This window comes from Muntiacus reevesi, chromosome 9 (assembly GCF_963930625.1).
Source record: "Muntiacus reevesi chromosome 9, mMunRee1.1, whole genome shotgun sequence".
Lineage (NCBI taxonomy): Eukaryota > Metazoa > Chordata > Mammalia > Artiodactyla > Cervidae > Muntiacus > Muntiacus reevesi.
Window position 1 is genome coordinate 29,618,794 of NC_089257.1, and position 14,846 is coordinate 29,633,639.

General features: G+C 34.9%; 1 protein-coding gene across 1 annotated transcript in view; it reads left to right on the forward strand.

The window, feature by feature from the left end:
- Nucleotides 1-14,846, forward strand: part of DCDC1 (doublecortin domain containing 1) — a 423,479-nt gene that overhangs the window by 168,829 nt on the left and 239,804 nt on the right. Inside the window, exon 8 of the mRNA XM_065944379.1 lies at nt 5,041-5,133. Coding sequence (XP_065800451.1) covers nt 5,041-5,133 — 93 coding nt within the window. The remainder of the gene's footprint in view (nt 1-5,040; nt 5,134-14,846) is intronic.

A 14,846-nucleotide genomic window follows, 5' to 3' on the forward strand; every position in this document is an offset into this window, starting at 1 on the left:
AAATACCTGCAGCTGGTCTTTATAACCATGTTTTGTATATATAAATAAGTAATTTGTCCCAGTCTTTTGTATATTAACAGACCATTGGAAAACTTGTCAATATATATGAAGGCTGATTGTCCTGTTTTTTATGCTAAACTGTATTGCCTATTGATCTGCATGTAAAACATGGATCAAGTAATTTATTAATATATCAGTATTTACTGATCAAAAATAGATTTTTGATAGAAGATTCGGTTTTCTTTTTGGGTTATTTTGCTTTATTAAGAGCATTATACTCAACGTGTATCACATGTTTCACATTTAAATCATTAGCTGTTCTTCTGGAGAACATTGAGAAAACTGCATCAGAACTACAGTCCAAGCACTGATAGATTGGCTGGATAAATAGGCTCTGCTCTTTTTGGCTAGTACCTATCTGGAATGTCAATATGAATTACATAGAACATACCAGGTTGTTTGATTACCATATCATTTATAAAGACATTAATAATTGGACTGTGGAATTTACTTTAGAGTTATTTTTTCCTATAAAAAATTTTATTTTATCTATCATGTTAAATTTTTACACAGTCTTATGATTTTCATAAATACAACTTAAAATATTTTGCTTGTGTGTGTGTGCTGAGTCATGTCCGACTCTATGTGACCCAAGGATTGTAGCCCCCAGGCTCCTCTGTCCATGGAGTTTTCCAGAGAAGAATACTGGAGTGGATTGCCATTTCTTCCTCCAGGGGATCTTCCTGACCCAGGGATAGAACCCAGGTCTCTCGTATTTCCTGCATTGGCAGGCAGATTCTTTACCACTGAGCCACCTGGATTGGGGAAGTTAAAAGTAAATAGCACATGGTTTACAGTAAAGTTATCCACAGCAAAAAAAGAAAATGGGAAAGAATAGCCATATAATGTTAATGATTTACATAAAATGAGATAGCTGCTGTTCTATCTGTATTTCTCCAGCAGGAGGTCTTCAGCCTGTTTTCCTTTCTAGGATGTCCACAGCACAGCTTTTCTGAGCCAGCACATGTTTGAAGAATTCCTCAAAATTAAGAGTACTTTCTATTATGGTCACAATGTGCCCTATGTTTTCTATAAAACTATTCATTACTCATCTATGAGCTTTTAAGGCTTTAGAGAAAGTAGAATATCTGCTACCTTAGCATTAATACAGTCCATGGAATTCTCTAGGCCAGAATACTGGAGTGGGTAGCCTTTCCCTTCTCCAGGAGATCTTCCCAACCCAAGGATTGAACCCAGGTCTCCTGCATTGCAGGCGGATTCTTTACCAACTGAGCTATCAGGGGAGCCCTAGCATTAATAGTTTTATGTAAAATGTAGTTTAAAAGGTAATCACCACTAGAAATCATTTCATTGGGATCTGTTGTTTCAGGTGTAGTTTTGGATTTCTTTTCTTAATTCATAGACATTGTTTGAGGGGAGTTTCCTCCTTTTTAATCTTGTTTCTCTAATCAGATCATTGTCTTTAATCATTTTGTTCACTTCTCTTTGACAGAGCCATCATGTTCCTTGTTTCTTCCATCTGCTACTGTCTTTGACTAGTCCCTTGACTGTTCTTTTCTGGTTGCCATTAATATTGAATGAGCCCACTTTAACCTAGTTTTGGAAAGCCAGTGTTTGTTACTTACACCCTTTTAAAATCTTAGCGGCAAACTCTGATGAAAATGGTGAATTAAACCTTCATATTTAGCTTGTTGATATTTGGGTATAAGTACCCAAATATTTGTGGGTATTTTCTCACTTTAAAAAAAGGCCATTAAAAAAAGAAAAAAAAAGGCCATGATATAATTAGAAAATGGTGACTTGATTTTCCACTCCTCTGTGTGGTGGAGATTTGACTTTTCATAGTTTTATACAAATTGGAGCCATCTTTCCTGTTTTTTTTTGATTGAGAGATATATTGAAAACTGATTGCCACAATGTCTAGTTAACCTTCCTCACAGTTAACCTTCCTCATAGTTACAGATTTTTTCCTGTGATAAGAACTTTTGAGATCTATTCTCTTAGCAACTTTCATATATGTAATATGCTGTTATTAATTATAGTCACTATGCTGTACATTACATCCTCACGACTTATTTTTAACTCAAAGTTTGTACCTTTTGACTTCCTTCATCCATTTTGCCCACCCTTCAACCCCTTTCCCACCTATGGCAACCACCAATGTTCTCTGTATCTTTGAGCTTTTTTTTTCTTTTTTTTTAAAGATTCCATATGTAAATGAGATCAATCATTTGCTATTAATCTTTCTCCATCTGACTTATTTCACTTAGGGTAATGCCCTCAAGGTTCATCCTTCTCATTTGTTTTTTATTTTTAATTTGAAGTTTCTACCTCTTTATACATGAAAACTAGCCTCAGAAATTTCAGGTCCATTGACAGAAAATTATTTCATGTATGTTGGATAAGAACAGCAAATCAAAAGCATCTAGCTTTGTCTTAATGAAGAAACAGAATGTCCTCCTCCAAAGTGACAGAAGAATCTTACTATTGTTATTGTGTCTGAAATTTGAGGAAGAGATTGAGGAATGTTAGAAACTGCATTCTCTTAATTTGACTTTTTACTTTCAGTAATTTTCTCTAGACTATTATGTTAAGATATTTCTCTTTTAGAATGTTTGGTCTCTTTTCAGAAAAAGCCCCATGTATGTATCCTTGTGTTTTGTTGACAGTCTATTTCTCACTATCATACTGGTTTCTCTGTTTGGTACTATGCTTGTGATGCTTTTCAATAATATTAATAAGATTTTTCCCTCAGCTTATGTAGATTAAGATAGTGCTATAAATTAAATGTAAGAATGAGGTGATTTTTTCCAACTGTAGTAATTTTAGAGGTAAAGAATTCATACTTTTTAAAGAGTTACTTGAAAGCAGCTCTAAATGTCATGGCCCTAGGAGACATTGTTAGAATTGGACTTACTGCTGTGGCATCAAGGAGTTTCCTAACTCTGTTTTTGTTTTGTTTTGCTTCCCTTCAAAAAAGATTTGTTCTGAATGTTTTTACATTTGGAAATTAATTTTTTAAAGAAAAGATGATCTTGGTGACAGTTTACACATAGGCCTCCATGTGTGGAAGTTGAGTTTGACATTTGACTTTTTATAATATTACATTTTCTGTATTCCTTTGGGAAATGGATTCTAAGAACAGTCTCACATGATGGTATTTTCCCATTTTTATTGAGATATAATTAACGTATGACCCCTGTGTAAGTTTACGGTGAATAGCATGATGACTTGAACTTCATACATTGTGAAATGGTTACCACAATAAGTTTAAATATCCATCATTTCATATAGTTTAAATTTTTTTCCTTGTGAACTCTTAGGACGTACTGTCAACTAACTTTCAAATATATCATGTTGTATCATAACTGTAGTTACCATGTATATCACATGATTTTTTTTTAAAAACTTGTTTTCAGTGGTTCTCAATCTAGGAAAGGGAATGGCAGACATTGCCTGCTGTCCAAATTCAGTCTGCCACTTGTTTGGTTTTTTGTTTTATTGGGACATAGTCACACTCATTTATTTATTTATTATGTGTTTCGTGCTACATTCCCTGGTGCTCAGACAGTAAATAATTTGCCTGTAATGTGAGAGACCCAAGTTTGATCCCTGGGTCGGGAAGATCCCCTGGAGAAGGAAATGGCAACCCACTCCAGTATTCTTGCCTGGAGAATTCCATGGACAGAGGAGCCTGGTGGGCTACATACAGTCCATGGGGTCGCAGAGAGTCAGCATGACTGAGCAACTTTCACTCACTCACTCATTTCATGCCACATGAGCAGAGTTGAGTAACTGCAAAAGAGACTTGTCTGTTTCCCTTTCCCTAGAACCTAAATATTTCTTATGGAAATGTTTGTCAACTCCTTATCTAGGGTGATCCTCAGGATCACCTAAGGATTCCTTAGGTTTTTCCCTTCTACCAAAACAGAATCTTCTGATATGCTGAGCTGTGTCACATATCAGTAGAAGAAAAGTTTACAGATTTGATACTATTCTTACAGCATTGACCCCTGCCCCCATTTGTCCCAAGTAGAGGAGTGAGTCTTCAGGCAGGGTATAGATTTAAGATTCATGTTAACTCAAACATGATTTGCTAGGCATACGATTGAGAAAGCCTATTTAAAACAACAACAGCATTAACAAAACAAAACAAAAAACATGATCATTATTTATTCTTAGTATTCACTAAGAAGATACTCTATGTCATATCCATTGCTTAAGAACTGTTAAATATTTCAGTTTAGAAGTTTTTGTATTAGGCTGTTAACTTTCTTTCTTCCTGTTATTATCAGTGTATTAATTGAATATTATTATATGAATTTAGCTTTTTCCTTTTTTTTTTTTTGGAAACAGTATTTTGTTTTGATGGGGGTTGTTTATAAAGAATGGGTCACATTCACTTTTTTGTAACATAAGTTTATAGAATACCGTAGAAAATCTTTACCGGGCTCTGTTCATGGAGCGGGTTGGAAGTAACTGTTAGGTATTTTAAGATACAGCATACTCTGCCATGAAATATTGTAAATCATTCTGAACTGTTCTAGAGTGAATTGACATTTGGTTTTGGTTTATATCCTTGAATTCTTATCCTGACATAACAGCAACCAATTTATTCCCCACTGGCAATGAAACACTTTACAAGAAATATCAGTCTAATTTTAAAAATGTTGCTGTTAATTTTGAAAAATGCTTTTAAAAAGTATTCACCAAAAAAAAAAAAAAAAAAGTATTCACCAGTGTCAAATGTTTGCTGTTTGGAACCCCCCTCCCAAATTATATTTTAGTGAGCTTAAAAACAGTAAAAGTGGAAGTGAAAAATTCAGTGCAAAATGTTTTAAGTATAAAAACATTTTGACTTATTTAATCTAGGTGGAATTAATTTTCACATACATATAGGCCAAATTAATTTGAAATCACCTTCCATGATAATGCTGAATTAGTTGTTTAAATAAATGTTGTTATTAGGTGTCAATATGTGCCTATTTTCATGTCATTTGCTTTTTTTTTTTTTCCTAGTTGAAACTGGCTGTGAATGAACAGAAAGGGAAAGTTACTGAAAAAGTCATTCTTTCAATGACAGTGAAAGAACACCGTCAGGCACAAGCGGAAGTAAGGAGCTTAATTTTTAAACTGTACTGTAAAACTGTATTAAGTACTAATTATAAAATTAAGACAAATTTTACTTGGGTTTGGTAGTGAACCAGCTATAGTTATCTGATAACAACAATGAAAAAAATTGGTCAAAACTGGAAATTATTTTATTTATATAGGCACCTTGAAAATTATCTTCTTGAAGGAATTAATCATATTATAATTTTCTGAAACTTTTTATAAATATTTTCTCATAAATCTCCTAAATTAGGAAATTATTACATGCAACCAGAATCTAGGAATTATGGAATGTGCTAACATAGGAAAAACATTACAATTTTATTGAACTTCAAATAAATAATAAAATCTTATTTTTATTTTCTGACTTTCTAGGAATAGAGTTATCTTTCTGTATTTGAGGAATGTTAGCAATGTTATCTTTTATCTCGAAAAAAACTGTAGTTTATAAATGTGAAGGCTAAGTGAGCTAATCATAAGATTCTGTAGGCAATATTGTAATGAAGAACTATTAAAGCAAGGCTTCTTCTCTCCAAAGCTCATGCTGTGAGGTTGACAGCATATTCCATAAATGAAATAATAACACAAAATTGGTGTTAGACAAAAGGGGAAAGTGATTTTCATGTAGTTTCCTGGAATGCAAAAGCATTTAATCTTTGTGAGGAAAGATCATGAATTTGCTAATTTCCATGTACTACTGTCAGTAAATAAAATCTATAAGCAACTTAAAGAATAAGAGAGCATGAATATTTAAAAATTAAACTTTCATGTAATTTTCTTTTGACATTTTGGCAGAGAAATTTATCCAAGCTTTAGGGTTTTAATATTTTCTTATCACTCTAATTGCATTTCCTCTGCTAGCTGTGTATTTTAGAATAGATGAACAGGTGCAACGCATCAAATTTTCCTGAGTGAATTCAATTCTTTAAGTTAGAGACTATATTAATATTTGAGACTTATATATGTGCAGTATTAAAGATTATATTGTAAACATTGATTGGAAATCTCAGTAGAAAATATTTCAGAAAACAAAAACAATTTTATAGATTTAAGTTATAGTTCTGATACCTTTCACTTAATATTACAAGTGATTATACTTAATTTAATAAGTTAAAAACTAGGTTGTTAGTTATAAATTAAAGATATTGTCCTCTGTGTGATTTTTATCACAGAAGAAGAGTTTTTATTAAATTTTCTCAGTAAGTTTAAAATAAATCTATCATATATGTTGATATGGTCAACCTTAGGAAATGCAAATAAAAACCTCTAGTTGAATTAGTATAATTAAAATTATATCTATAGTAACAAGTTATTGGAGAATAAATAGAAAGCAATCCAAAAGAATGAATAGATTAACTATTTTCTACATTTTAAATATTATAGTTGTTTTGCTCTTCAATATTTTATGTAAAACTACAATTTCAATGGAACTGAAAATTTGAAGTGGTGCAAGAAAATGATCATTATGCTAAAAATATCATCTCTAATGCCACCTTGTTAACAAAACTGGAAATGAAAATTATTTTTTTGTAAAATTCAACATTATTAATGCTTATTTGACATTCCTTCTTTATTACTATCTTAATGTTTATTTGGTACTTACATCCATCACTATTCCTCCTTCAAAGGGACTTATTTAGTCACACATTTGCTTAATCAGTTATGTCTCCAAATGCCTTTTGTTTGCTTCAAAAATTAACCGTGTGTATGTGTGTATGTGTAATAATCTCTAAATACGTTCCATACACTATGGGAATACTTTTTATGTCATTAATTTGATGGTGATTATATTTTGATGTGTAAGTCAGTGACATCAAGTTTTGTCCCTAATTCGTATACAGAGATGTTAAATCATGATGATGAAGAGAAATGAAAAAAAGTGGGGGATGAGGAGATTGTTTCAACATTTTTTTGCCCATAGTTTAAAAATTTTACAAAAGTATTATATATCTAGATGTATTTCAAAACCTAAAGTAAACGTCATAAAATCTGAATTTAGATTTCTGCTACCTGTAGTTTTATCTTAAAATCTTAATTTATTTTATGTAATTTTTCTACATGAAAACTGGGAACAATAATAATATATTTCTGGGCTCCAAAATCACTGCAGATGGTGATTGCAGCCATGAAATTAAAAGACTCTTACTCCTTGGAAGGAAAGTTATGACCAACCTAGACAGCATATTAAAAAGCAGAGACATTACTTTGCCAACAAAGGTCTGTCTAGTCAAGGCTGTGGTTTTTCCAGTGGTCATGAATGGATGTGAGAGCTGGACTATAAAGAAAGCTGAGCACTGAAGAATTGATGCTTTTGAACTGTGGTGTTGGAGAAGACTCTTGAGAGTCCCCTGGACTCAAGGAGATCCAACCAGTCCATCCTAAAGGAGATCAGTTCTGGGTAGGACTGATGTTGAAGCTGAAACTCCAATACTTTGGCCACCTGATGCAAAGAGCTGACTCATTTGAAAAGACCCTGATGCTGGGAAAGATTGAAGGTGGGAGGAAAAGGGGATGACAGAGGATGAGATGGTTGGATGACATCACCGACTCAATGGACATGGATTTGGGTGGACTCTGGGAGTTGGTGATGGACAGGGAGGCCTGGCGTGCTGCGGTTCCTGGGGTTGCAGAGTCAGACACAACTGAGTGACTGAACTGAACTGATGTATCATAAGACTTCTTTGAGGTGATGATGTATGTTGATAGAGCAAGCCTTTTGAAATGGTCTGCTGGATATCTGAATGTAATTTTTTATTGTCAGTTTCAAAATGTGTTATTCCAGATTCTCTGAAAAGTTGACACCAAGATGGAACTTAAAATGTGTATGGGCTTTAATTGAGGGCAGAAGGAGAAGAGGGTGACAGAGGATGGTTGGGTGGCATCACTGACTCAATGGACATGAGTTTGAACCAAGTCTGGGAGATAGTGAAGGACAGGGAAGCCTGGCATGCTGTAATTCATGGGGTCACAAAGAGTCGGACACGACTTAGCGACTGAACAACAGCAATGCTCTCACAGGCATTTCATCTATTAAAATCCATACTGGGGAGAGGGCTAAGTAATACTGGGAGACCTGTCAGACTGAAATGCAGGCTTGAACATGAGTGAAGGAGAGAGGAAGGGAAGACTGGGTGGAAGTCTGTTGGGCAAGCTGAGGAGAATGTGGCAAAGCTGGTGACACAGGCTTGAGTCAAGGTTGTCCATCAGAGGAGTGTTCTGACTCCCTGGATTGGACTTGTTATAGTGTCTTTGGCCATTGGTGCCTACCTGGTGATGGATGTAAAAGCATAATAGCTTGGACCCTTGGTTAGTTATGCTCCTGTAGTTAGAGGCTTATGAAACGCATCCTTGTTGCTTCCTCAAAAGGTATAGTTGACGTCATCCTTATTGCCTTCATCATAGCCTTCTTGCTAAGTTATAAAACTATTTTTAAATGTCTTTATTTTCAATCATCCCTTTCCCCATGAGTTGATGGGAACGTTGGACTCTTAAATAGGCCGAAAGGCAGCACATAAATGACCTCTGGCTGGAAACAAGATAAAACTCCTTCCAAAATAATTTCCCATTAAAAAGTTGAGAGTAGTGACAGTGATTGGAATAAGAGATGGTACACACTTCAGTTTTCCTGGTAGTTACACTGTAGCTCATCCTTAATTTTAAGACTAAGAGATACTTAATTTTGCTCAGAGGTTCCCATGTCTTTTCTAGTCTTTGTTCATCAAGTCTGGTTATATTCACTTCTCAGCCTAAAAAAACACTGTACTCTGTACCTGAAACAAATAAGAGATTTTAGCCCCACTTCTGGTTCTTTTTAATTATGCTGTAAATTAGAAAGTATCTTGGTCTTAAGTTTAAGCACTGACCTGCCTTTGAGACGATCCCATATGTTGTAAGTCCAGATGGTGTTTCCTAGCATGGAGGCCGCTGCCCTTTTGTGTAGATTCCAAGTGACAATTTAGTACACAGTGCTCTGGAGTCTCCTCACTAACATATACGGACTCAAAGCCACACAGCATTCAGACCAACAGCTAAACTCAACATCTAGTGAGAAACTAGATGCTTACTCAAATAGTGAGGAGTGAGGAACTTTCCTCACTCAAAAGCCAGGAGCTCCTCAAAGAGTCATTCGTAATAGTTAAAATACAGTATTCACAATGTATGGTTTAGAATGTATACCTTTCATAGGTATACATTTAAGAATGTTTATAAATCAAATAATATTTTGTGCTTACTCTAAATCATCTTGAGACTTTAATTAAATTCGAGAGTTGCATCAATGTATCACAGAAGCACAACCAAACTGTCCTACGTGTATGTTTATTGACAGGTGTGCATTTGCATTCTTTCAGAAGTTTGGTTTGTTTCCTCATCAGAATACTCAATTTTTTTTTTTTTGCTACCTTCTGCTCTTTTGTCACTCTCCCAAATTCTGTACAAGTGTCACTTCCGTGCTGCATTTCCACAGAGAATGAAGAGTAGAATGTGTAGGCTTTCTACTGCACAATGAGATGGTGCATTTTTTTCAACATATGCATACGTAAGCCTTCTTTTGTGAATGGGACTGATAGGGTCAGATAATGTTTAAAGGGAAAGGCTTTATGTCTCTCAGGCCTCTATGTTTCCACATGGATGCTCCCACACACACATAGATTGAATTATGAACAGACCCATTAATGCTGGGATCACAAAAGGTCAAGTTTTGTCTTTTTTTTACTCCCATTCACATTGCCTTTGTAGAGAGGGAGAAAAAAAAGGGATTTGCACGAAAAAAAGATTCATGATGAGGAATTTTAAACATATTCCCCCTTTTAGCAACATCTGTGATTTGAAAAAAAAAGATCATGTTATGTAAAATGATTCAGAAATATTGTTTTACCTACCCAGTTTTGGTATATGAATTATTTCATGCATAGTGTTATCTTTAAGGGTAACATGACACCTTATCATAATAACTGAGAAAAAATGTAGCACTTTCAGAATAAAAGGCCTTATGAATATGTAAAGTAACAAAGTTTGAATAAAATTGGATGGAAACTTTATCAAAACATCAGTGGCAGAATTCTTGATATATGTTCTCCTATGTTTAAGATGTAAGTTAATCTTTGCTATGGCATCTTATTTGATAATTTTAAGTTATTAAAAATAGGTCATAATTAGTATAATTTTGCTTCACATACATTAACAGATAATCATACAGCCAAGGAAAATAGCAAAAATGATAGAGAAAATTTTTGAAGCAACAAAGAATTTATAGAAAATGAAACTTTAAGGCTCTAACCAATAGCCCTTTAGAATGCAAATGACATCATCGATTGTATGGTTGGTTGATTTCTGATGTCACATGAAATCCCCTATCAGTGAAAGGCTATGAATTGTGACAGTAAAGCCAGTCATGTATAAAAATGCTCTCAAATCAAAGCCTGAAATTCCTCTTTTTTTTTCTTTTGATGGTGTGCTATAGCATTAGGTATAGTATATAAAATTATAGAGAGAAGTATTATTGACTAGCAAAATATATTGCATGTTGCTTAGTATATTTTGAAGACTACATAAAACTGTTTCTTTTTGAATTATATGGTACCGGGTATAGGTTCAGAGAGGATCGGTGCTTTTCAGAAGTAGTGTGGGTGCATGCTCAGTCATGTCCACTCTTTGTAACTCCATGCACTATAGCCCCTCAGGCTCCTCTGTCCATGGAATTTTCCAGGCAAGAATACTGGAGTAGATTGCCATTTCCTTCTCCAGGGGATCTTCTTGACCCAAGGATCGAACCTGCAACTCCTGTGTCTCCTGTATTGGCAGGCAGATTCTTTGCCTTTACTCTACTGGGAAGCCCAAGTAGAATCTATTTAAGGCGTTTGAATATTAGATTTAATTTTGTCAGATAACTGTAAGAGCAAGTCACCTGGTCTGCTTTGGTCTCTAGCTTTGGTATGATAGATACTATTATCCATCATCTTTGAGGATCATACTGCTAGAAGGTAGTATGGTAAAGATAAAGATGAAAACATTGACTAAAATTGAATCAGTTATCACTGCCATATCTTAAGTTTTGCAACTTTCTTATAGAGTTAACTTTATTTGGGAAGCATAGAAATTTGTTTCAGAAAGTAAGAAAAAGTCTTGAATCTTGAAGAGCAAGATGAAGAAGGCAGTAGGGCTGGTGAAGGGTAGGAGGGGAGGAAGGAGCTATTGGAAGGTTCATTATACTATTGGAGGTAGATTAATTAGGTGGAGATGGCAGGATGTCTTAGAGAGGGAGAGTTTAGGACAGGGACCACTCAGTATTTATTTTGATAATGCCAGTAATGGGAGGGGATGAGGAGATGAAGACTTGGGCCAGAGTATTACTTATAAGAAGAGCAAGGAAGGAGAGGAAATATATGTGTTTACAAGAAGGGTGGATAAACTACAGCCCAGGGGCCAAATCCAGCCCTTTGCTTGTTTTTCTAAATAAAGTTTTATTGGAACATAGCCTTGTCAATTTGTTTACCTATTGTCTGTGGCTGCTTACAAAGTAGAGCTGCAGGGTCAAATGGTTATTTGTTTGTTTACTATTTATTTATTTATTTGGTGCTTTGGGTCTTAGCTGTGGCATGAGCGATTTTCTATCTTTGTTGCAACATGTGGAATATTTAGAAGTGTCATGTAGGATCTAGTTACCTGATCAGGAATTGAACCTGGGGCCCCTGCATTTGGAGTACTGAGCCTTTGCCAGTGGACCACCAGGGAAGTGCTCAGGGTTGAGTAGTTTTGATGGAGACATTTTAACACAAAACTGAAACTATTTATTATCTGGCTCTTACAAAGAAGTTTGCCAACACTTTATTTAGAAGAAAGCATTGCTTAAAGAAAGCAAGTGGTTGGTCACATAGGCACAAATAAGAAAAACACCAAAAAAAAAAAAAAAGGAATAATTTAAATTAGTTTTCTTATATGCATATAATGCTTCTAAAGTTCTTCAGTCTATTCAGTTCAGTCGCTCAGTCATGTCCAACTCTTTGCAACACCATGGATTGCAGCACGTCAGGCTTCCCTGTCTATCACCAGCTCCCGTAGCTTGCTCAAACTCATGTCCATCTAGTCGGTGATGCCATCTAGCCATCTTATCCTCTGCTATCCCCTTTTCCTCCTGCCTTCAATCTTTCCCAGTATCAGGGGCTTTTCCAGTGAGTTGGCTCTTCTTATCAGGTAGCAAAAGTATTGGCGTTTCAGCTTCAGCATCAGTCCTTCCAATGAATATTCAGGGTTGATTTCCTTTAGGATTGACTGGTTTGATCTCCCTGCAGTCCAAGGGACTCTCAAGAGTCTTCTCCAACATCACAGTTCAAAAGAATCAATTCTTCAGTGCTCAGTTTTCCTTATGGCCCAACTGTCACATCCATATATGACTACTGGAAAAACTGTAGCTTTGACTAGATGAACCTTTGTTGTCAAGGTAATGTCTCTGCTTTTTAATATGCTGCTGAGGTTTGTCATAACTTTTCTTCAAAGGAGTAAGCAGTCACCATCTGCAGTGATTTGGGCCCAAGAAAATAAAGTCTGTTACTGTTTCCATTGTTTCCCCATCTATCTGCCAGGAAGGGATGGGGCCAGATGCTATGATCTTAGTTTTCTGAATGTTGAGCTTTAAGCCAGCTTTTTCACTCTCCTCTTTCACTTTCATCAAGAGGCTGTTTAGTTCCTCTTTGCTTTCTGCCATAAGGGTGATATCATCTGCATATCTGAGGTTATTGATATTTCTCCTGGCAATCTTGATTCCAGCTTTTGCTTCATCCAGCCTGGCATTTTGCATGATGTACTCTGCATGTAAGTTAAATAAGCATAGTGACAATATGTAGCCTTGACGTACTCCTTTCCTAATTTGGAACCAGTCTGTTGTTCCATGTCCGGTTCTAACTGTTGCTTCTTGACTGGCACACAGATTTTTCAGTAGCAGATAAGGTGGTCTGATATTCCCACCTCTAAGAATTTTCCACAGTTTGTTGTGATCCACACAGTCAAAGGCTTTGCTGTAATCAATGAAGCAGAAGTAGATGTTTTTCTGGAATTCTCTTGCTTTGTCTATGATCCAATGGATGTTGGCAATTTGATCTATGGTTCCCCTCCTTTTCTAAATCCAGTTTGAACATCTGGAAGTTCTCGGTTCACATACTGTTGAAGCCTAGCTTGGAGAATTTTGAGCATTGCTTTGCTAGCGTATGAGATGAGTGCAGTAGTGTGGTAGTTTGAGCATTCTTTGGCATTGCCTTTCTTTGGGATTGGGATGAAAACTGACCTTTTCCAGTCCTGTGACCACTGCTGAATTTTCCAAATTTGCTGGCATATTGAGTCCAGCACTTTAAACATCATTCTTGGGAAAAGTTAAATATAATTGAGTATTATATATGTATATATACATAGTATCATTATCGCATGTATAGCTTTCAAATTAACTAGGCAAAATAGAAAAGTAAGTGTTCAGATCATATGGATAACAGTACAAACTTGCTTTCATTTACCTTCCTGAAATTCTTGTGGGAGGGATAGAAATCATTGGCTTAACATTAGAGTTGGTTGGGACAAATGCCATATTTTTAGCTGAGACAGAAAGAGAATGAACTGTCAGTACATGAGAGAGTCTTGAAGAACGACTTCTTCTTTTACCTGTGGACGCTGAAGTAGGGCTGAGAATCTATGTGTTACTTTCAAGACCAAGAAAGACATTTAAAACTTACTATGCAGAAAACTACTCTATTTAGAAATGTAAACACTGTAATAATATCACATGTACATGAGACTTTATAGGTTAGCCTTTGTGTTGTCCATTCTTTAGTCTCATCTAATTCTTAGTATGGTAAGGTCAATATTAGTCCTCACTTGTGAATGAATGTCTTATTACCTATTCAAAATCTCTCAGTCAGCAAATGAAAGAGCCAGGATTTTAACTCGAGATTTCAAAAAGTCCATGCCCTATTCAGAGTCATTCATAACTCTAAATGGATCCAATTTGATCACTTTAAAGAGTCATGGATAAACTGAACTTCTGCTTTTCGTCTCTTTTGGTCACTATATCGATCAATGTTTATGTAAGAATCCAGTCTATTAGAATATAAGGTTATATAGCATAATGAAAAGTCAAAGAATTGTAATGATTTTAATTTTCTAACTATATGGATTAAAATATTAATTTACTATTTCTGAGTCCTCTGCATGTCTTTCTAGGAATCCATGAGTCAAGTTCATGTCTCTTAAATATGTTGATTAGAAATCTAGAAATTTAAATACAAAGGGTAAATGTCTCTAAACCTTTGCTGTTTCTGAAAAAATTCTATGCATCATTCTGAAATATATATATATATTCAAAATATTGTCTAGAATATTCAGAATATTGTCTTTGAAGTATGGATATTTTGAAAAATTATATTTATGAAATTTGGAAAATGGTATTTTGAAGCATTTGGAAGGAAGAAAATAAATTGTTTCATTTAAAAGGCGCACACAATATTAATAAACTTAACATATATATTAAAAATTTAAAGGTAACTTACAGATGGCAAAATAAAATATTCTAGAAAGTAAGGTATATAAAATAGAATTAAATATTGTCATTGATACATATATTTGATTATTTAAAGTCTTAGAGAGGTCTTATTCTGTTAAGCAGCTTAAAAGTCCTTGTAAGATGTATGTTTCTTTCTGTATCTAGAAAGCAATTGTAAATAGGTACCTGT